The sequence below is a fragment of the Macrobrachium nipponense genome, chromosome 26, assembly GCF_015104395.2.
Source record: "Macrobrachium nipponense isolate FS-2020 chromosome 26, ASM1510439v2, whole genome shotgun sequence".
Lineage (NCBI taxonomy): Eukaryota > Metazoa > Arthropoda > Malacostraca > Decapoda > Palaemonidae > Macrobrachium > Macrobrachium nipponense.
Genome location: NC_087215.1, coordinates 69,371,675 through 69,394,687, shown reverse-complemented (window position 1 = coordinate 69,394,687; position 23,013 = coordinate 69,371,675). Strand labels below are relative to the sequence as shown.

Sequence of the window (23,013 nt, the reverse complement as noted above, 5' to 3'; positions counted from 1 at the left end):
TTTGACGTTGCATGGAACCAGTGGTTATTCAGCAACGGGACCAACGGCTTGACGTGGCTTCCGAACCACGTCGAGAGTTAACTTCATCAGAAATACCCATCTCTAACACCAATGGAATGCCTGAGAATCGAACTCGCTGCCATTGAAGTGACAGGTCAAGACCATACCGATCACGCCACTGAGGCGCTGGCAATTGGTTGAAGATTCATTCTGTCCTGGACCCAAAAATCTCATAGACTGAAAAACTGACTGTTTACAGGAATCTTTTTTTGCGTAAAATATTTTATTTTTAAGTCTTTAACTTGAGAATTTTTGAAGCTGATACCAACTGTATTAAGGATTTTGTCGAGATAAGTATTAATTAGCAGTTGGTTAAAGACTCATTCTGGCATTAACCCAAATAATCGTATAGACTGCACATTGAATTTTTAGAAGAAACTTTTTTTGCGTTGGATATTTTATTTTCCATCATGTAACGTGAGAAATCTTTAGGTTATTTAATATATTAAGGATTTCATGTTTATAGATACTTGCAATGTGTTGAAGACTCATTGAAATAAAATCTGACAGATTACTAAACTGAATGTTCACAGAAAACATTTTATACATCAAATTATATTGCTTTCAGTTTAAAATTAAGAATTTTTTAAACCCATCTAATACATTAAAAGAGCGCATCAGTGGCGTGATCGGTGTGGCCTTGGCCTGCCACCTCAGTGGGCGCGAGTTCGATTCTCGGGCATTCCAATGAGTTGTGAGAGATGTGTATTTCTGGTGATAGAAGTTCATTCTCGACGTGGCTCGGAAATCACGTACTAAAGCCGTTGGTCCCGTTGCTGAATAACCACTGGTTCCATGCAGCGTTAAAACACCATACAAATAAACAAACAATCTAATACACTAAGGCTTCGATGAAAATAAGTATGACGCAGTGGGTTGAAAACTTCGTTCAAGTGTCGCTAGGAGTTATGCAAATATTAAAACATTTTAGCCTTTGTTATTCCAAGAACACGCTTCCGCTCCGGAAGATATGGAAAGTGGGTTTCGCGGGTCCACAACGTATAAATATCAGAGTGGCAAGTCAGGTGTCGTTAGTGTGACTTCGACTGCGAAGAGACTAGGAGACCTATATCACAGCTTTCTTGAAGGTAAGGGAGTCATTTTTTTATTCTTTACAAGTCGCTGGGACTTGAAGTTATATAATTATATTAGCTTCTTTTTCTTTTGTATCTATTTACTTTTTTCTTCGGTATATATATATATATATATATATTTTAGGGCATAGTTTTTCTCTAATACAATTTTCGTTAAAAGCAATTGCTTTAGTGGCATCAATAAGTTTCTTGCAGGTATCTTCATACCGACGAAGTTTTTTCCGATTCTCGTTCGTCAATTTCTGGTGAAATATACGCAGACTTCCTTCTTCCATTTATTGAATTTTGTCACGACAGCTGTTTCGCCTTATGGCATTATCAAGCGACTACTGACTTACAATCTGACCTTTCGGCCTATTTATCTCATCGTGTGGGAGGTATGACCTCGAGGTATGGGTACTGGTTAGTCTAGGGATTAACAGCTTAAGGGCGTTGTTTTAGTTACAAAGAATATAAGGACATATGTACTGCGACAATAAGAGTGAAAGTTTAAACAGTGGTTAAATAAATATTCAAAATACAATGCCATGTGCTAGAGTTTCCTTAAATGTATGTTTAAAATTTAATATGTTACATGTTGGTTTTAGATAAAAATTACAAAATTACATACAGGAATGAAAATGAATATAGAAATCTAAATACGGGAGTACAAATGTATGTATATATTTTATAGCATGCATAAAGGTACAAGAGATAATTTCTGTTTATACATAAATGTGTATGATTTAAATTTGAGTGTGTGTGTGTGTGTGTGTGTATGTCCAAAATGGTCTACGTTGGTTAACGGTTGCTGATTCGTGTTGGGCGGGGTCTCAGCGACCTGAGTAAGGATGTTACTTGACTTTCGCTGACGCTGGGTCTTCTCATGCCTTCCAAGGGGCGCGATGTTCTCGGTGGATTGGGGCGCGCTGTCTGGTCCCTGTTGGCTTGGGTATTCCTTCTCCTGCTGGAGGGGAGTATATGGTCCGATTCTTGTTGGACGTTCAAGGTCGGCTTCTGAATAGCGATGCTCACTGCTTCCGTTATTAAGAGGCGACCGTAGTTGTCTTCTCGTGTACGACCTGGGTGCCTTCTATGAGCTCTTGTAGAGATGGCTTCCTGTCGTGAACATCTATGTAATGTTGATGGATGGCCCCTTGATTTCTATGAGCCAGCAGACGTCTCCGAAGGGTCGTTGTAGTGTGCCCGATGTAGTTTTGGCTGTGAGGTTTACACACCTCCTCTGGACAAGTAAATTTGTAAACTACATTCGTGCACATCTCCTTCGGTCCCCCCGGAGCGGTGCTGTTCTTCATTATTAAGGCTGCTACAAGGTTGGGCTTACTATATATCCTGAGGCTTATTTTATGGTAAGGGGCTTTTGGGGTTACGCCTCTGTTTATTATCCCGCGTAGTGTGCAGCAATCCTCCTTGTATGCAGACCCATAATGTACACGATGGTAAATAATCAAGTTTTCCTCGTTTTTCGCCATGGTGTTGGGTTGGTAAAATTCGTCCATTTTCTTTTTTATTGCTGCTTCGATAATTTGATCTGCATACCCGTTGTTTGTCAGCAGTTGGCGAATTCGGTCGAGTTCGTTATGTATATCTTTCCATGATGAGCTGTGTGTGAAGGTTCTGTTGACATACGCACTCACGACAGACTTTTTATATGCGTCCGGGCACTCCCCGCGTGCGTTCAAGCAACGCCCAGCGTTCGTTGCTTTCGTATAAACGGTCGTCTTAAACTGTCCTTCTTGTTGTTTTAGTTTTACCAGGACATCAAGAAATGGCAAAGTCTTCTGCTGGCTGTGCTCTGTGGTGAAGTTGAGCACTGAGTTTCTTTTCAGAGCATCTGCTAGTTTTTTTGGTATCTTCAGGCTCTTTTATTGTGACGAATATATCGTCGATGTACCGCCCATAAATCCTAGGTTTTAGATGTTCTCTAAAGGTCCTTTCTTCGACGGTGGCCATGTACATATTTGCAAAGAGGACCCCTAGTGGGGATCCCATGGCGACTCCGTCTACTTGTCGAAATAATTCCCCCTGATGAGAGAGGAAAGGGGCTTCTGTAGTGCTAGCTTTCAGCATCTCTCGGAGGACATCTTCGGAAATGGGCAGCGGGTTCTTCTCGGACCTGTATACAACGATCAAGAATGATGTCGATCGTTTCTTCGACGGGAACGTTCGTAAACAAACTCTCCACGTCGAGTGAGGCAATGTCGTCTTCTGGTCCTTTTTCCTGTAGAGATCAATAAACTCCACCGCTGATTTCAGTGAATATGCACCGGGTATGTAGGTACCAGCAAATCATTCAGGACTTTCGCTATCCTATAGGTTGGGGATGTCATAAGGGGTTGCCTGCCTTGTGTGTTTTCACTGTTCCGTAGCAGTAACCGGGCCCATAGTCTCCTTTTACCTTAGGGAATTTTACGACGTCTTGCTGATTGTTGGCCCTAGTCACAAGCCTCGACACTTTCTTTCTGAGGTCCTCGGTGGGGTCTTTTGTCAAGCGTTGGAATTTGGAAGTGTCCAGGAGGATCCTATCCATCTTTTCAAAATAATCACTTTTCTTCATCACTACGTACACTGATGATTTGTCACCTTTCCGTATGATGATGTCTGGGTTGCTACGTAGTTCTTTAGCGGCTTCCCTCATCTCCTTGGTGATTAATTGGCTTCGGAAATGTCCTCTCTGTCGTCCTGCTTCTCCAACAAGTTCATCAATGACGGTAGGTGTTAGTTCTAGCTTACCATCATCTCGGAGTTGTAAAAGTCGGTCTATAAGGGCCTCCGTTTCTATTCTCTTGGCTTCAGTGTGTGGTTTCTTGGCATAGTGGCACTGCAGACCCAGGTTCAGGAGGGACCTTTGATGGGGGCTAAGGTCGATTCCAGCCAGGTTGACGAAGCCATCTTTGTGTTCCTCACTTCTCACGGGGCAGGCAACCCCCTAAGGCCCATCATCTCTCAGATGACATCCCCAACCTATAGGATAGCGAAAGTCCTGAATGATTTGCTGGTACCTTACATACCCGGTGCATATTCACTGAAATCAGCGGTGGAGTTTATTGATCTCCTACAGGAAAAAGGACCAGAAGACGACATTGCCTCACTCGACGTGGAGAGTTTGTTTACGAACGTTCCCGTCGAAGAAACGATCGACATCATTCTTGATCGTGTATACAGGTCCGAGAAGAACCCGCTGCCCATTTCCGAAGATGTCCTCCGAGAGATGCTGAAAGCTAGCACTACAGAAGCCCCTTTCCTCTCTCATCAGGGGGAATTATTTCGACAAGTAGACGGAGTCGCCATGGGATCCCCACTAGGGGTCCTCTTTGCAAATATGTACATGGCCACCGTCGAAGAAAGGACCTTTAGAGAACATCTAAAACCTAGGATTTATGGGCGGTACATCGACGATATATTCGTCACAATAAAAGAGCCTGAAGATACCAAAAAACTAGCAGATGCTCTGAAAAGAAACTCAGTGCTCAACTTCACCACAGAGCACAGCCAGCAGAAGACTTTGCCATTTCTTGATGTCCTGGTAAAACAACAAGAAGGACAGTTTAAGACGACCGTTTATACGAAAGCAACGAACGCTGGGCGTTGCTTGAACGCACGCGGGGAGTGCCCGGACGCATATAAAAAGTCTGTCGTGAGTGCGTATGTCAACAGAACCTTCACACACAGCTCATCATGGAAAGATATACATAACGAACTCGACCGAATTCGCCAACTGCTGACAAACAACGGGTATGCAGATCAAATTATCAAAGCAGCAATAAAAAAGAAAATTGGACGAATTTTACCAACCCAACACCATGGCGAAAAACGAGGAAAACTTGATTATTTACCATCGTGTACATTATGGGTCTGCATACAAGGAGGATTGCTGCACACTACGCGGGATAATAAACAGAGGCGTAACCCCAAAAGCCCCTTACCATAAAATAAGCCTCAGGATATATAGTAAGCCCAACCTTGTAGCAGCCTTAATAATGAAGAACAGCACCGCTCCGGGGGGACCGAAGGAGATGTGCACGAATGTAGTTTACAAATTTACTTGTCCAGAGGAGGTGTGTAAACCTCACAGCCAAAACTACATCGGGCACACTACAACGACCCTTCGGAGACGTCTGCTGGCTCATAGAAATCAAGGGGCCATCCATCAACATTACATAGATGTTCACGACAGGAAGCCATCTCTACAAGAGCTCATAGAAGGCACCCAGGTCGTACACAGAGAAGACAACTACGGTCGCCTCTTAATAACGGAAGCAGTGAGCATCGCTATTCAGAAGCCGACCTTGAACGTCCAACAAGAATCGGACCCATATACTCCCCTCCAGCAGGAGAAGGAATACCCAAGCCAACAGGGACCAGACAGCGCGCCCCAATCCACCGAGAACATCGCGCCCCTTGGAAGGCATGAGAAGACCCAGCGTCAGCGAAAGTCAAGTAACATCCTTACTCAGGTCGCTGAGACCCCGCCCAACACGAATCAGCAACCGTTAACCAACGTAGACCATTTTGGACATACACACACACACACACACACACATCAAATTTAAATCATACACATTTATGTATAAACAGAAATTATCTCTTGTACCTTTATGCATGCTATAAAATATATACATATTTGTACTCCCGTATTTAGATTTCTATATTCATTTTCATTCCTGTATGTAATTTTGTAATTTTTATCTAAAACCAACATGTAACATATTAAATTTTTAAACATACATTTAAGGAAACTCTAGCAACATGGCATTGTATTTTGAATATTTATTTAACCACTGTTTAAACTTTCACTCTTATTGTCGCAGTACATATGTCCTTATATCTTTGTAACTAAAACAACGCCCTTAAGCTGTTAATCCCTAGACTAACCAGTACCCATACCTCGAGGTCATACCTCCCACACGATGAGATAAATAGGCCGAAAGGTCAGATTGTAAGTCAGTAGTCGCTTGATAATGCCATAAGGCGAAACAGCTGTCGTGACAAAATTCAATAAATGGAAGAAGGAAGTCTGCGTATATTTCACCAGAAATTGACGAACGAGAATCGGAAAAAACTTCGTCGGTATGAAGATACCTGCAAGAAACTTATTGATGCCACTAAAGCAATTGCTTTTAACGAATATATATATATATATATATATATATATATATGTATATATATATATATATATATATATAGTATATATATATATTATATATATATATATATATAATATAGATCATCAAAAAGTGATACATTCTAAATAAATAGTTTTTTCATGACATTCAAGCATTATTTTTATATATTGTTATACACACACACACACACATTATATATATATATATATATATATATATATATAGATATATGTATATATATATATATATATATATATATATATATATATATATATATATGTATATATATATTTGTTTGTGTGTGTCTAAACGCATTTTACTCATTCTCTTCATTAACTTGAAATGAAAATCTTCAGTCAAATTCACGTTGTAGTTCCCTCACACATACTCTTTGATGTCCCTGAAGCTGGACACGTGTCGTGATAGAAATGAAACCACAAGCAATTGAAACCAATTTCTCCTTGGGATATAAATATACCGAAAGTCATTCCAACCTTATTTATTATCTTCCTTCCAACAGATCAAAATCTCTCGGCAAGATGACCGCCAACAATCTCGTCGTCGTACCCGGCTGCTGTTGCTGCTTCAGCCTGCGAGTTGGAACTTTGATCATCGCCATTCTCAATCTGGTGAGACAATTAGATTCGTCAGGTTTAAAGCATCCAGTTGATTGGTAGTTATTTCTCAAGCATAAATCTCGGACATTACTGAACTCTCAACGATGATTGTGACACTGTGGGGAATCGAGTTAACACTTGATATGTTTATCTTGATTGAAATTTTGTAATCTCTTTATTTTCTTTTTCTTTTTTAAGCTGTTCCACATCGGAGAAGGAGCGTATGGCATCTACCTTGGGGTTAATGGTAAGTGCAAATGGCTTTTGTAGAGAGGTTTTGTACTTGTTTAATAATAATTAATAATTAATAATAATAATAATAATAATAAGATAAAATAATAATAATAATAATAAATAATAATATGTTTTATTAAAAGTGATTGCTGCCTCAGCTGCATTAATTTTATACAGGTTCTTCTCTATTTTTCTAATTATTGCTTTCTCATTGTTGCTTAAACTGGTGAGCAACGCACCGAAGGTTGACATATCTCAATTAGGTCAAACGATTGGATTTTATTGGTAAAAATTTCAGTTTTTTACCAATAAAATCCAATCGTTTGACCTAATTGAGATATGTCAACCTTCGGTGCGTTGCTCACCAGTTTAAGCAACAATGAGAAAGCAATAATTAGAAAAATAGAGAAGAACCTGTATAAAATTAATGCAGCTGAGGCAGCAATCACTTTTAATAAAACATGTTCAAAAGAGGGTTTACTTCCAGAATAATAATAATAATAATAATAATAATAAAATAATATAATAATAATAATAATCATAATTAATAATAATAATATAATGAATCTAATAATAATAATAATAATAATATTTATTTGTCTATCTCAGTCATCCTATTCGACCGAGTGGTTTTTATAGTGTTGAGTTCCGGGTTGCATCCTGCCTCCTTAGGAGTCCATCACTTTTCTCACTAATGTGCGCTGTTTCCAGGAGCACACTCTTCTGCACGAGTCCTGGAGCTACTTTAGCATCTAGGGTTTTCAGGTTCCTTTTCAAGGATCTCGGGATCGGAGAAGGAACCTGGAAAAACTAGATGCTGAAGTACCTCCAGGACTCATGCAGAGGAGTGTGAAAAAAAATTGTCGAGTCTTAAACATTAAATGCAGTCTCACTTAAATTACCCTGTTACAGGTGTTCCCGAGGGATGGATGGACCTGGCAATTGACATCATCATGATCATCTTCTCCATCATTCTCATCCACGGAGTGAGAACGGTGAGAATCTATCATCATTCTTAACTTGGGTTCTCCATGTTCAAACACTTAGACCTTAACTCTCTCTCTCTCTCTCTCTCTCTCTCTCTCTCTCTCTCTCTCTCTCTCTCTCTCTCTCTCTCTCTCTTTTTCTGTTGATTTCTGATGTAATGTATGTAACTGCTAATATGTAACTTTGTTTGACGTCTTTGGGCGTAATAAATTTATTAAATAATAAATAATCTCTCTCTCTCTCTCTCTCTCTCTCTCTCTCTCTCTCTCTCTCTCTCTCTCTCTCTCTCTCTCTCTCTCTCTCTCTCATGTTTACATCCAGCAATGCTACTAGGTGTGCTTTCGTACCTATAAATACATTCAGACATACCTACAGACAGACAAAATCTATAGAGAAAACCCAAGGAAGTCATTGCACACACGCACACACACAATGTATAGATATACATCTGTATATTATGCAAATGATACACTAAATTTTATATTTTTATGTTTGCAAATTATTTCCTATATTAAGCACAAATATACCCTTTATATCAATCACTTTACCCTGGGCATATTATACAACCATAAGAGCAACAGTAGACCTAATGTACTTACCCTGTTAATTTAGTATCTGAATATACATGTAACGTAAGCCCCTCTCCTGCAGGAGAACCGCAACCTCGCCGTGGCGTGGGTATGGGCCAGTGCCATCGGCGTGGCACTCTCGATCATCGTGGGCATCCTCTACATAATCTTCACCAACTCCGTGATCGCTGCCATTATCCTCTTCGTCCTCGCAGCTGTCCAGATCTACTTCATCATCGTCGTGAGGTCTTACGCTATCTCGGTAAGGACAGGTTCCTCTTCTCGTTTGAAAATTCGATAAAGTTAATCGTTCGTGCGACGAGTGATTCGACAAAGTGTCTCTTCATAAATGGATCTCTGTCTATTCACTTCTGTAATTTGTCAAGTTAGTTAACCGTCAGATTGCTTCTTTACCATCTTTAACGTTCATTGTCAGCAAATATTTTACACAGCGAGTCATTTAGGTACATTTTTTTTAATGCCTGTGTATTTGTGAGTATTGAGAGCATTGATCACTCAACAATAGGTTATTTAACAAGAATAAAATTTTATGATAACGTTTAATATTATTTTTGAAAAATAATTTAATAGAGACTGCATAATTCAAGGTCACAAGAAATTCAACATTTTTTTTTTATAAAAAAATCATCGTTGTCTCAGGATCCTTATGGAGTATATGGAAGACAAATCGCACGCACTGCTGAAGAAAGTTATAATTTATTTCTTAACTTAATTGTTAATATACACAGCCAAATTCACACTAATCGTTATAATAACTATCAATGTGCTCTCTTTTATTTCAGCTTGAAGGACCTGAGCTTGCAGCCTGAGAGGTCGTTAGTTGGATGAAAGTATCACCTAACTCTATTTTCTCAGTTATTTATTCATATAAGTTATGTGTAGAATAGATGGACAATAAAATGACGTCATGTTTGTATTGTATTTATTCCTACGGAATATCCTATTAATAACAGTGCATCATATTTTCTTGTTCACACCAAGCCTTCTACGCCTTTTCGCGCCTTATCACACACGGGACGGAGCCCGTGTTGGCATAAGCCAGCATAACATGAACCTCCTACCAACCAGTCTTGAGGGTTTAAGTAAGCGTGGTAGCAGTGAATATCTCTTATACGTAGGGGTGTACTGGGAGGTTATGGGATGACAGGATTAAATGAAGAGTACATTATTTCGTTGTAGACTTCTCGCAGACGGCAATGGTTATGTAAAAAGAAACAGAATTAGTAAAATGTGATGGCGGAAACTGGGTAAAACGAATTCTCTAGTGATATGGGTTTTAAAATCCAAGCATAAAATTTTTATAATGACTGTAACGAGTCTTATTGTTTATGTGAGCACTGATAATAATTATAGAAAAAAAAAACACTTAAAAATGAAGCATTCATCTAACGGAGTTTGTACAGCGAGTAAATATGAACAAGGATACTATTTAAGAGTCGGAACCATCATAATGACAAAATATTAAGAGAACGTTAAGGCAAAAAATACCAGATAAAGGCGAATTAATAGTTTATACATTACTTTGAATAAATCCTTCTAGAGAGGAAGGTTAAAATAAGGAATGAGTCGATCAAAATGTGTATGTTACAACAGATAAGCACATAAATGGAACTAGAAGCCATTGAGAACGGCTCAGCAGGGAGCCGTTGCATAATTTAGCATCTATTAAAACTACTACTACTATTCCCTGGTGGCCTAGCTTACCTAAGTTACCTTCTTCATTGACAGGAAGTCCTGAGTCCTGACCAGCTCGTTGAAGGCTCGTCTGCGATTGATGTCGGTGTGTTATTACGTGTTATCGTTGGAAGACTAACTGTCGTCGTGTTTTGATTGATGTGACAGACCTTTTCTTCGAATTCTGGAAGTAGGCTGAAAGATAATCATATGAATTTTCGAAATCTGGAAGTAGACTGGAAAACAACCTTAGACTTTACCTACTAGTAGCCTAGATTCTCGGTTACCCTTGACTGATCGAAATGATTTTGCTAAGTAAATTTAACTAATGTAAAGAAGACTGTCGTTTTTTTATTGTGATTCTTTAACAAAACGGCAAACTTACTTTTGCATTTCGTCCTATAGGGCCTAGGCTTAGCTTGGCCTTGCTGAAGCGAAGCTTATAGCCTAGTACTAGGTAGTACCTAGATCTAAGGGTTTGTTTTTCCGGAGAGTTCATTCGGGTATTAGTATTTCACTAAATCATTATTGCACTTTGAACTTGAAAAATGTTATATTCCTGTTTATTACTGTGCAATTTGAACGTTTCTGACGTTCGTTTCCTTAGCACACGAATACATTTATCGAACTGGATATTGGTACAGCAGCAGTATCCCTGATTGCGATAGATATTGGTATGGTTGTGAATTGCGCGTGTGCAAATGCATGTTTACCGTCTCGGACATATCAGTGACAGCAAGAAAATGCAGACCTAGCAACTTGTTTTCAGGTTTGTATATTCGTAGGTCACGAACGATCGAATCGGCCATGAAAAGAGTTCCAAAGAGGAGATTCAAAGAAGATTTGAAGCTTAGCTATGAAGTTAGTGCAGCCGCCAGTAATGCGCCCAATATGGGAAACATGTTGTTAATATAGACCTGATTTGGATGATTACTTATGACTGATTAGGACGTTTACCAGAGGATCGACATTGGTAGTTTTCCTTACTACCAAAAATAAGCACAATTTCTGTGTACTTCAAGTCTTCTTTGAATCTCCTCTTCGGAGTTCTTTTCAGGACCGATTCGATCGTTCGTGACCTACGGATGTACAATTTCTGGAAGTTTTGACTCTTCGCAGATGTCCTTTGGTTTTTTCAGTTCAGAGGAGATTCAAAGATTTGAAGTACACAAATAGATTAGTTTAGTTTTATTTTTCATTTATATAGTAAAAATCTAAGTATGTTTAAGTATTATTGTGATTTTTATTATATTTTCATTTACTGTCAAAATGTTTTGGTGCTTTGGTGATGACAGTATGATGCTTCACTTTGACATTTTGAATTGAACATGTTCAGTGAAACAATTCAGTTCAACTAGGGTAAAAAACCGCATGGTACAGGGGTGGACCATGTACGATCAATGTGTACAACCCCAAGAAAAGTACATTATAACGCGCCCTGACACTGGAGTAGAGGTCTTTAGCTCCGTTTCTCACCAACAACAAGTCGCGACTGATGCCCATCTCCGATGTCAGGACGCGTTATAATGTACTTTTGTGGGGGTTGTTAACGTTGATCGTACATGGTCCACCCCTGTACCATGCGGTTTTTTACCTTATTATTACTTCTGTCGCTGATCTTCTAGTGCCGTACCTATAGCTCTTAGCAACAGTGTATGGCAACTGCTGCATGATTAGCAGACTGCCGTACCTACAGCAAGTCAATAGCGCAATACAGCACCACTGACAGAAGCTGACGTACCCCCACTACACTATGTTATTTGTACGGCAGGAAGTCTGAAATTGACGCATGTGCAATTCACTGCCGTACCAATATCTATCGCAATCAGGGATACGGCTGCCGTACCAATATCCTGTGCCTACTTTTATACATAGTGACCCCGCTCGCCCCCCCAACACTTAGGTTATCCTGTTATCTTACAATTTGGGGACCACAGTGGGAAAGTGGGTGGCAGTACAAGGACTCTGATCCACTGACAGTTCTCCTTTTTCATTCAGAATCAGCTAAAATTGTGTACTGCAATTTACTAGGCTACTACCCTATTTTCAATATAATAGCATGCAATAGGGTAAGGACCTCATAGGCTACCCTAAGTTAGGCCAAGGTTAGGTGTGGTTGGTTAGGTCTTTTTCTAATGACATCAGGAAGATAATTATATTTTCCAGTCCAAAATGCTACAACGGTTTATGGTAAAACGCGTATGGTGCTCCACATTGACTTACAGAGGATTCAATCTCACTGCGGGTTTTTCAACACAGTAACTTGACGTTGCAACAGCGCCATTGATGGCTCAAATGGCAAGAATATGCATCAAGTTAACACCTCTTGCAGCACTGTAACTTGATTCAGCGTCAAGTTACGACACCGAACATCAAGTTATGGCGCCGATAACGCCGAAACATCGATTTATGGCGCAGCGCGGAAACAGATCCCTTGCCGTAAGTTGAGGATCTACTGTGCCTTCATTATAGCACACTTGGCACTGTAAGGGCCGTACGGTGTAGCCTATTTGTCAAATCCACACTTTCAGCCTATAGGCCTAACACTCAGAATAAGAAAGTCTTCAGATTGTCATTGAAAGACTTATTTTCAGCCCTACTGATATCAAGTGGGAGCTTAATGCACAGTCTTACATAAGGCTGCAGATTTGAAGCTCTATAACCAACGTGTGGAGTGCATCACCTTAAATAAGTTGAAACCAACTGTCGCTAGTCTTAGGCTATTCATGTGATAACTCCATCCGTTGCCTGACGTATGCTTAGTAATTTGGACCTCTGGACTTGGTGGCTCAATGAGCCATCACACATATTTCAGGCATTATTGTAGGTTTGAAAGGTCCTGTACAATTTCAACTATAGTTGTAGGCCTAGTCCTATCCTGAGGTGCAACATTCTTTGCTGAGGTTTCCACTAGACTAGATTAAACTTTATAGACATAAGCCCTGGTATTTTCTACCAGATCTGCACATGGTGGCTTTTACACCTGTAATTGAGTATAAGTGTTATATATATACTAATTTTGATAGTTTTTAGTGTAATTTTGATCAGTCTGCTGAATTTGAGGTAAAGATGCAGGTGTTGCCTATGCCATTTCCATGTGTCACTGACCTTAAAAATGCCAAGACTAGTTATTTTGTCTTGTCTATTAAAAGCCAACTTAAAGTAGATTGAAGGTTTATTTCAGTGGGAATGCATTCTATTGTTCCCTTAAACACGAGGTTGAATGCCCGGTCTCTAACCAGCTTTCACCTCATACGTGCAGGCGTTTCCAGATCTCACAGATTCCTTGCTTTACAATCTCTGATTGTTTTAACTGGTTACCATCTGGTGCTTGGAAAATATCCTATTGGTAAGACCTCAGGTTTGTTAGCTATGAAAAATACAAATTGATTGAAAATTTTGTCATTTTAGGCTACCTTTTCGGGACCTGATGAGGGTGGCTTTGCTGTCTGGATTCCCCCTAACCCAAGTGTGAATCTTACTACAGCCAGTACTGGTTTTAGTAGTATCCCCAGCGTAGCCTAGGTATTGTGATACTGTGTGCAGTAGGATGACATGGGTGTAGTTATCAAGTTTACCATTTGTCTCAGGTGGAAAAGGCCAACTCCTAAGCTTATGGGTACATCCCCATAATTTGAATGATAATGATGGGCCATTATTGAAAGCTAGGGCTGTAGATGGGGGAGAATGAAAAAATGGTGAAATACTGAAGTGAATCTTAACCAACCTTCCCTAACCTAGGATAATTTTTTATGCAAGTGAATGTCAGATTTATTAAAATCACATCAAAACTATCAAATAAAACCTATTTCACATTTAAGATCACTTGATTCTCAAATTACAATCAAAATCAGAATACGTACTGTACACACCTTCAAATACAATGTCCTAGCCCTGTCTAAGTTGTAAAAGTCTCATGCAAACATATCAGAATGACTCCTAGCCCATTTCTACTAAGAAGGATAAGTGATTTCATAGACTGCAGACATCAAATTGACATTTTCTTTTATAAATACACAATATTTCTGACACTGGACAGTTTACTAACTCCTGGAGCAATATAATTAACATATTGGAATGTTGATTTGTGAATTACCAGTACTTTATTCTAATAGGGAGGTTTGAGGAAACCAATAATAGAAACCAAGTTGAAGGAGGTATTTTTGAATATTGCCAAAGCTGAAAACCTGAAATGCAACAGTGATTAATCATTTGGCAAATGAAGTCACCGTAAATTCATACAGCCCTCCGATATAGTAGTACTGTGTAGGAGAACAACTCAAAATATGAGGTTGACATTTGGTTGTAAGAATTACTAAAAACAAATCAACATTGCAAACTTGCTTAGTAAGCTTTTGTAAAAGATTTTGTTCTAGAAGAAAAAATGTCTAGTAACTGACTAAAATTTACATAACTCACACTATTTTAACTTGATCTTATCATGTGTTGAAAAGTAACCAATACCATACTAGTAGTGTAAGTGATATGTATTGTTTTGTGAGATTGCCTACATTTATTTTTTAAATTTAAGAATACAGCACAAATCTTCTTATTTATGTAGGAGTATACTATGTTTACAGCTGGTTTAGTTGTTGGAGCACACTCTTCCACCTGAATAACCCATCTCAAGTTCTTGGCTGCTGTTGATTCAGGGTGTCTCCATTACAGTGCTGTGATTATGGAACTTGATGTTCGCTGTGAAGCTTTATTGTTACGTATTTCCATATTTGTGTTTTTTTTAGGTGTGGTGGTTCTGTATGTTCAGCATGTTGGCCTGATGAGAGTACAAACCTTCATCTTTTACAAAGGAGCATTCATGGCTAAAGATAGAAATGTTTGTTGTAGCTTAGTGACAAAGTACTGTAGTTAATTGTAGAAGACAGGTAAGTGGCACAATACCGTCCATCTACTTGTTAGCAATCCCTCTCTTTTTCTTTGGCTGTCATCATGACTGATTTGTGCTGTTAACACTTGTGGACCTACATCTTTTGTTGATGGCAGATTGTGCGTATGTTATTACAACTAGGAACGCCCAAGAGTGGATACTGTTAGGAAACATAAAAGATGTGGTTGAATAGTGCCACTAATTTTGTTCATTTTGCAGGTGTTGAGTTTGGTATGTAAATCTATACTGCAAGGGGTATAATGGCTGGTCTCCTTCACATTGGAAGGGATATGGGATGAAGAGAAAAAAGACCTAAAAGCTGTCACCCATGAACCTGGAGTAAGGTAACACACTTCCCTTCCCACTAAGTTATTTTGATCTCTTTATAGTTATTTACTGGCCTGTATATGTGATCTTTAATGAGAAACATGTTCTACTTTTTTTGCTAGATTTAGTTTTCAGATAGAACTCTGTATCTAGGAACCCTTTCAGCTTCTGCATCTAGGAAGAATAAGAGGTTACAAAAATCATTGTAACCTCTGTTTCCCCTGCTTATTTCATGTGACTGGGGAAATGGCTCTTCCAGGTTGAGAGGAACACTACTAGTTTTAAATGGCAATACTCCCACTGTAGGTGTAAATCTATACAAAAGATAATATTTTGCATGGTCATAGGAACAAATGGGTTACCTACAAGTTAAATGAACTGTATCCTTCCATTTATAATTTATATGCTTACCACCAAATAACTTCCTGTTTCAAAGCCATATACTGAGCGTACTACTTTATAATACATTCCGGTTTGTATATTAAGAAATTAATTTATTTTTTTAACTTTGGTGTTTTGGTATTGTGAGGCACATTAGCTTTTGCATTAAGGGTAAACCCTGAAGGTAAACTGAGGGCTTTTTCTGAAGTTGACATTCATTATGTCATAATGCACAGGGAGCTGCTTCAGTAATGAGTTAAACTAAATTAGTACTGTATAATTCATAATAAACTTCTGTTATTTTAGAAATCAGAAGAATGTTGATGTAATGGGCATACATATACTTGAGCATATTAAATTTTGCTCCTAACTATTAGTTAGACCCTTATTCCAGATTAATTTCTCTATAGGGAAAAGTTTATATGGACATATGTCATTACTGCTTGTTTGTTCTTATGAGAATACATACATACGATCATCCTTTATATTTACCTAGTATAAAATGGTTTGGTTGTTGAAGCTTATTATTAACTAGGTAGTACGTGGATGAGTTTTGGGAGTACTGTACCCAGCCACTCACTTGCCTGCATACCCTCACATTTTCTTTGGGCATCATAAGGTCAACACTTCTTCACTGCTGCTGAGAAACTTTGACCTTAGGTTGGATCTCTGTCTTCACCTGGGTATAGTGTTTGTGCTTAGAGTGGAGGATAAGAATGAGTAATGTGAACAGCTTGAATGTTCTGGGGATATTGTGTGTGTCCACTTTACCTCACTCATGAACATCAATCTTCATTCTTTTTGTACTTTTTTTAGGGGCCAGGTTTCTTTGATGGATCTACATTGCAAGGACTGTGAGAAATAGTCGCTTTCTCTGTAGTGAAAGTTTGGACCGAAATGGAAGAAGTCCAAGAATATGGTTTGTCTTGTCGTAAGTTATTGCATCTCCCTTCGCGCCAATACTTCTGGTTGGCTCTAAATCTGCTTGGACATTTACTTCCTCTTCTGAGGCTGTTCCTCTTTGATCTCTACTTTTATGGTCCAGCATGAGTCCAGCATGACCTGTCATGCTATATGGATAATCTTACTCAGCTCTCTGAGAGTGATGACTTATACTTGCTACTGGTGGGCTGTGTCTGTTCTCTCATCACTCAGCTTCCATTGCCTGTCATACCTGCTGTTGCCACATCGGACCAGTTGCCAAAATTTTCATCAGACTCCCTGGAGTTAGTGAAGGCTGTTTAGTTTCCTTTGATGCTCTTTTGGAACTTCTGCCTGGTGTCTTAGGCTCCTCATTTACTGTTCTTGCTGCTGTTAGGATTCTTACTTCATCAAGGAGCTCATCTGCCACTGTTGCAGTCCCTGCTAATGTAATTTCATGTTTTTTTTTTTTTTTTTTAATCCTTGCCTCAGCTGTGACTTCTACTGTAAAGACAGAACTGAGCAGGGACCATCTTCAACCTACTCTCTATTATTTGGAAAACTTATGGGCAACTAGTCACTTCTTAGTGTAGAGGATGACAGGAGGCTGGAGACAGATCATCAACCTCTCTCTTTTGAAAGCCTTTGTTTCTTACTCATTTCATTATGGGAACTCAACGTACTTTGTGAAATTCCATCAAAGGGCAACTTCAAGCTTTCTGTTGACCATAGGAATGTGTATCTCCAGATACTGATCCATCTGGGACAAGTACCACTGCTTAGTTTGTGATGGAAGACTCAGTTCAGCAAACTCTGTGAGGTATTAGCACAGTTCCTATCTCAACAGGAATAGATAGGTTGAGTTTAGCTTTGGTAGGTTGTTCTCAGTCACCTGTTGTACCTGGAAAAGCTTTAGCCTTATGGGTGACTCCATTGGTGGTGGCTTCATTGGTGTTTAAAGAAGCATTATGTCCTCTATTAAGGATGTGCTACATATTCTTATTTTTAACACTTGCAAATTGAGGGACAGTGTTGCATGGTGAATGAACGCTAAAATCCTCCTTGTTGGAGCTTCTCAGGAATCTCCTCTACCGGAAGTGCTTCTGTTTGCAGATGCATTGAAGGGAGGAAAGATGATAAAAAGGGGTAAGAGTAAAATGCAGGAAACCAAATGTGGATAAATGAAAATGAGATGGGCAATCCTAAACAGTTTGAGAAGTTTAGAAGTTATACTTGAACTGATAACCATTTGTAACACAAAGATGAATTAATCTGCTGGCTGCAGGCCAAACCAAATGCTTTCACATGTTTTAACCTACCTAAGTCATGTGTTCTGTTTATTCTGCAGTTGGATTGATATGCCTGGGTTTTGTGAAAGTATGTTTATGATAAAACAAACCAAACTTGTTGTCAGAACTTATAACTGTGATTGTGATTTCTGTAATGTAACCAATTTATGTTGTTGAAAACTATATCAAGCTAATTACCATTAGTATAAGAGAAACCAATGGTTATTTAGTTATATTTGTTAAAAGTTTTTCATTAGCTGTCTTTAAAAGACAATTCACGTTTTAGGAGCTCCATCTCCTTCACACTTAAATCCAGTATGTTGATATGGGTTCATGTGGTATACTGAATCATTTATAAATAGGACGTTACTCAAATTTACCTCCAAATTGATGGCGTAAACTATTAGAGTTCTTAACATATAGAGTAAAGTTATTAAAGCAATTTCACATAAGATTTGCGTTTATTTAGATATACAAAATGTATTGGTTGTGTTGGTAATGTATACAGACGAGAATGAATTAATTACGCCTCTAAATTCACTAATGGATAAGTCATGTATGATCATTTATGTCAGTATAGAGTACTTCAATTCAGTAAGGTAAAACTAGTGGTAAATAAATTTGTATGAAATATTTTTTTTAATGTTGCAAACCACTTTAAAGTTATCCTTTGTAATAGTCTTAGCTTTAAGTCTTTATGGCTGAAAGTATATACCAGGTCAGTAAATGTTATCATTCTCTTAATAGTGAGGTTTTCAAAGTATTTATGATTGTTACAGTGATTACGCATCTTGAGTTTATCACCTTTGTAGTGTTGCTAAAAAATATGGCTTGTGTCATGCTGTGGAAGCTTTTAACACTTTTTGTCATCTATCATAGCATGGTAATCTCTCTCCCTTCATCAGTCGGAGTTAATACAATTCTTGAAATAACTACAATTAATAGTACAAATTATAGTCTCTGGTAGATATAATACTACACTTCTGAAATAGTCATTAAAATTGTTTGCTTTCAGAAGTGTGTTAATTGCACTTATCGCTGGTTAGAACATCAATGAAATAAAAGGTTTGTATTTAAGTAACATTGAAATTTATTCAAGGTGTACTTTTCATTCCTTAAAGATGACTCACTCTTATGGTAATGATATCGTGTTATCCTGAAAAGGGAAATATTGTATTGTTCTTTCAAGGCTCTTTTGCTTCTGTATATGGTGGCATAACATTGAGCTGGATTATGAATGTTTTGTTGCATTGTTTCTACAGAGCAATGTTGGTTAACGTAAGATTATTGTTTAAAAGCTTCAGATCTAGATATGTAATTTTGGTCTGATTTTTTCCTACGCAGATATGCTTTACATTACACCGTATTTGTAATTATGTTGCATTTTCTACTTTCAGAGTTTCACTTCCAAAAGAGTGAATGTCAAATTCTGGCTGAAGTGCTATGGAACTTCGTCGAAGGTTCTGGATTTTTAAAATCTTTTTATTAAGAAGGTATGAATATATGGGAAAGAAATGTAAATGCATATTACCATTACCATCTTTGTAGTTTAAGGTACTGGATTTCTGTACAATTAATTTAGAACTTTCTTGGTGAAACTAAATATTTAATTTTGTCAGATTTATGTCAGAGTCAATGAAGTGATGTTGTACTCATAGAAATTGCAGTCATTGTACTTCATTTGCAATACATTTTATGTGTATGGATTCATTTTTAGATATATAAACCCATTTAATATTCGTAAATGCTTTCATTTTTGCATGCAATCTTGTCCTTAAATGAACAAGTCTAAACTTTGATGTTAGATGATGCTGTTTGTGTAAGAGATTGTTTTTAAAAAAAGGATAATGGATTACTTTATGGTGGAAATTTTTCTTAAAAAGTAGCACTTCTCTCTGTAAGGTCAATACAAAGAGATGCATTAGTTTGTGTTCATTTATAGATTTGGGGATGCAATGAAAAGAGCACATGATTCAAGGACAGAAAAGCTAAAATGAATCCAGAACACTCTTTAGAATTTCCTCTGAAAAAGGAAATTAAAGAGCCATCGCTACCCTCTCTAATCACTTGTAAAAATGAAGATTTGGTTGATTACAGTACAGCTGACAATGATGGCTGTTCACTGGATCCAATGTTAGAAGTCAAGATAAAACCAGAATTGTATGATCCTAACACTAGTAAAAAAGAAGTGAGTGAAGAAGGAAGTGTTCATGTGTGGACTGGTATCCAAGATGAAGGTGATGTATATTTTGAGTCCTGTAAGAAACAGAAAGGAAGACTTAAAAAACAGCAGAAAATCCAGAAGGAAAAGGAGAGATTTTTATCCATTGTAAATGGAGAAAATTTTCCACGGAAGGAGGTTCTTGAGAACCATGTGGTGATCCATTCCGAAGAGCAGCTCATGAACAGTGAATTGGGAAAACCTTGTCATGAAAGTAATTTAAAAACTCTGGTGTTAAGTCACCCTGGAGAGAAGCCATTCAAGTGTGAGAACTGTGGAAAGAAGTTTGGTCAGAAATATACGCTCAAAAATCACATGCTAATTCATACTGGGGAGAAGCCATTCAGATGTAGTGACTGTGGGAAAGGATTTTCTCAGAAAATTCACCTTGCAAATCATGTAAGAATTCACACTGGAGAAAAGCCATTTGTTTGCAGTAATTGTGGGAAAGCGTACGCCCAGAAAATTCAGCTTACTGATCATATGAGGATACACTCGGGAGAGAAACCATTTAGTTGCAATGAGTGTGGGAAAGCCTTCTCGAGGAAAAGCTTTCTTAGGAGACATATGAATAGTCATGCTGGAGTGAAGTCTTTCAGTTGCCCTGATTGCGAGAGAGCATTTTCTCAGAAAATCCATCTCACAAAACATATGAGGATTCACACTGGAGAAAAACCGTTCAAATGCAGTGAGTGTGGAAAAACCTTTTCTCGGAAATATTCTCTCAAGAGTCACTTGAAGTGTCATAATAGATAGGTTGTGGTAGAGCTTTATTGGAAAAATCAGATTAAAAATCATTTGAGGATTCATAGTGGTGGGAAACCTTTGGGTTCTAAAAATGAAGGCAGTGGGTATTTGCTTAAAAGTATCCTTAGAACTTGTATGAGGAAATGTAGTAGAGAAGTCACTCATCTGCTCTGGATGTGGTGACTCCATATTACAAATCCATAATAAAATCATGTATGATGTTGCACCAGAAAGAATTTATTTAGATACAGTGAATATTAAAAAATTTTATTCAAAAAATGATAGGATTCACACTTGAGAATAGCATTTTGGTTGCAGTGAATGTGGGGAAGTCTCCTTAGAAAACTTTAGAGGTTATAGGATTAACCTGAGTGGAGGGATGTACATTAGATGCAGGGTATGAGGGAAAGCTTTTTCTTATTAAAATGATCATACAAAGCATAAGTGATATCTCATAGTTCTTGTGAGAATGTGCATAGAGGAGGTAAAGTTTTGACTACTAAGAATAAAAAAGGCTAATGTCAAAAAATGTAAACTGGGAGCTAAGACAGGTAAGCCTCGTTCCTAAGTCTAAAGGCATTCCTTGCAGAAAACATCTGAGTTCATGCAGGAAGTGGAAAATATCTAAAAAAAAAAGTATAAAATTTTTTATTGTATAGTGGCAGTAATGGGAAGCGATGTACAAGGCATGCCATGATTAAAGAGGAATATGGTTTAAATGGATGCATCTCAAAAGTTGCATAAGTTTTGAGGACGGAAGACAATGAAACCAGTCATTTTTGTGGAGAAAGGATAGTATATACATGTATGAAAACCATATTTCCAAGTTAATATTGAGGAATTCCCTTTGCATCTGTCACTTGACATTTTTTAAAAATAAAATGTTTGACGTTATTTGTGTTACATTATTTCCCCTTTAAGAATTTTGTTATTGAAGCATTATGATGGACAATGTCCTGATTATTTTTGTTTCATTTGTTACCTTCAGGTCATCAGTGCTGTAAAGTGTTGACGTTGGTTTTGGGATTTTTATTTGTTTTATGAGAATTTCTGAATTTTTATAGAACAATGCGTGTACTGTATATCTCCACTGTTGAAAAATTATTGGTAAATCGTTATGAAATGTTTTTATATTTATCTTATGTGACTTTTTTTTTTTTTTTTTAGCAAATATTGTGTTTACATTTTCCATTTATATGCTACATTTTAGATAAAACCATGGAACTGTACTGAACTCTATGAATAGCACTTGTGTTAACTGATCTAATCATTAGGATTTTACCTTGCATTGGCTTAAGCTGGTATGAAGGCAGGGCAAAGGAAAACCCATTTTTTTTTTTTTTATGTAAACAGAACAGGGGAGCTTAGCAGCACTGGCAGCAGCTATATGAGTTAGGATGTATGCTGTTGCTATTGACTCACTCAGATCTGATAATTGGATGGTCACAAAGCTAAGGTGCTATTGGTTGACACATGCATGTTGGTCCTGTCTGTGGTGTAGGACGGCAATAACTGACTGTAGATTGAAAACTACCTCTGGTTTGTCAGTGGCTACTGGATCTTTGGCAGGACATTTTCTGATGCATTTTATTTACTCTATAAAGTTCTTTAAAGCGTTGTATCATTATCTTTAGTAATCAGGAATATGTAATTAAAAATGTTGCGTACGTGTTATTTTGTAATAACTTTAATTAAATATTGAGTATGCTTCTCAAATGATCAAGTAATTTCATGGATTATTTAATATCTGATACATTCCATCGGGACTAGTCCATTATGACCAGTCATTTTACTCCACAATTTTTGCTTGCTTTTCATCATATGGAAAAGATGTAAAAAAAATATTTCATCTTCATCTAG

At 37.8% G+C, this 23,013-nt stretch overlaps 2 protein-coding genes across 5 annotated transcripts; both read left to right on the top strand.

The window, feature by feature from the left end:
• Positions 1–1,090: 1,090 nt before the first annotated feature.
• LOC135199862 (uncharacterized) lies at positions 1,091–9,620 on the top strand. Its single transcript, XM_064227995.1, has 6 exons — positions 1,091–1,148; positions 6,801–6,909; positions 7,096–7,144; positions 8,044–8,126; positions 8,770–8,949; positions 9,491–9,620. The coding sequence occupies exons 2-6, from the start codon at positions 6,820–6,822 to the stop codon at positions 9,515–9,517; spliced, it is 429 nt and encodes a 142-aa protein (XP_064084065.1). The 5' UTR covers positions 1,091–1,148; positions 6,801–6,819; the 3' UTR covers positions 9,518–9,620.
• Positions 9,621–10,379: 759 nt separating this feature from the next.
• On the top strand, positions 10,380–22,047 carry LOC135200371 (gastrula zinc finger protein XlCGF7.1-like). 4 transcript variants are annotated; one of them, XM_064228984.1, is made up of 3 exons: positions 10,380–10,488; positions 15,487–15,611; positions 19,583–22,047. In XM_064228984.1, the coding sequence occupies exon 3, from the start codon at positions 20,179–20,181 to the stop codon at positions 21,160–21,162; it is 984 nt and encodes a 327-aa protein (XP_064085054.1). In that variant the 5' UTR covers positions 10,380–10,488; positions 15,487–15,611; positions 19,583–20,178; the 3' UTR covers positions 21,163–22,047. The 4 variants fall into 4 exon arrangements, with proteins under 4 accessions (XP_064085054.1, XP_064085053.1, XP_064085057.1 ...); XM_064228983.1 differs by having other exon boundaries at positions 10,436–10,572; XM_064228987.1 differs by lacking the exon at positions 10,380–10,488 and adding an exon at positions 15,070–15,092.
• Positions 22,048–23,013: the final 966 nt, after the last annotated feature.

Bases quoted from the DNA above. Each gene is read 5' to 3' on its own strand.
- LOC135199862 (XM_064227995.1), top strand. From the start codon at position 6,820: ATGACCGCCAACAATCTCGTCGTCGTACCCGGCTGCTGTTGCTGCTTC. The intron at 7,145-8,043 runs GTAAGTGCAAAT...ACCCTGTTACAG, and splicing joins CATCTACCTTGGGGTTAATG to GTGTTCCCGAGGGATGGATG. The intron at 8,127-8,769 runs GTGAGAATCTAT...CCTCTCCTGCAG, and splicing joins TCATCCACGGAGTGAGAACG to GAGAACCGCAACCTCGCCGT.
- LOC135200371 (XM_064228984.1), top strand. From the start codon at position 20,179: ATGAATCCAGAACACTCTTTAGAATTTCCTCTGAAAAAGGAAATTAAA.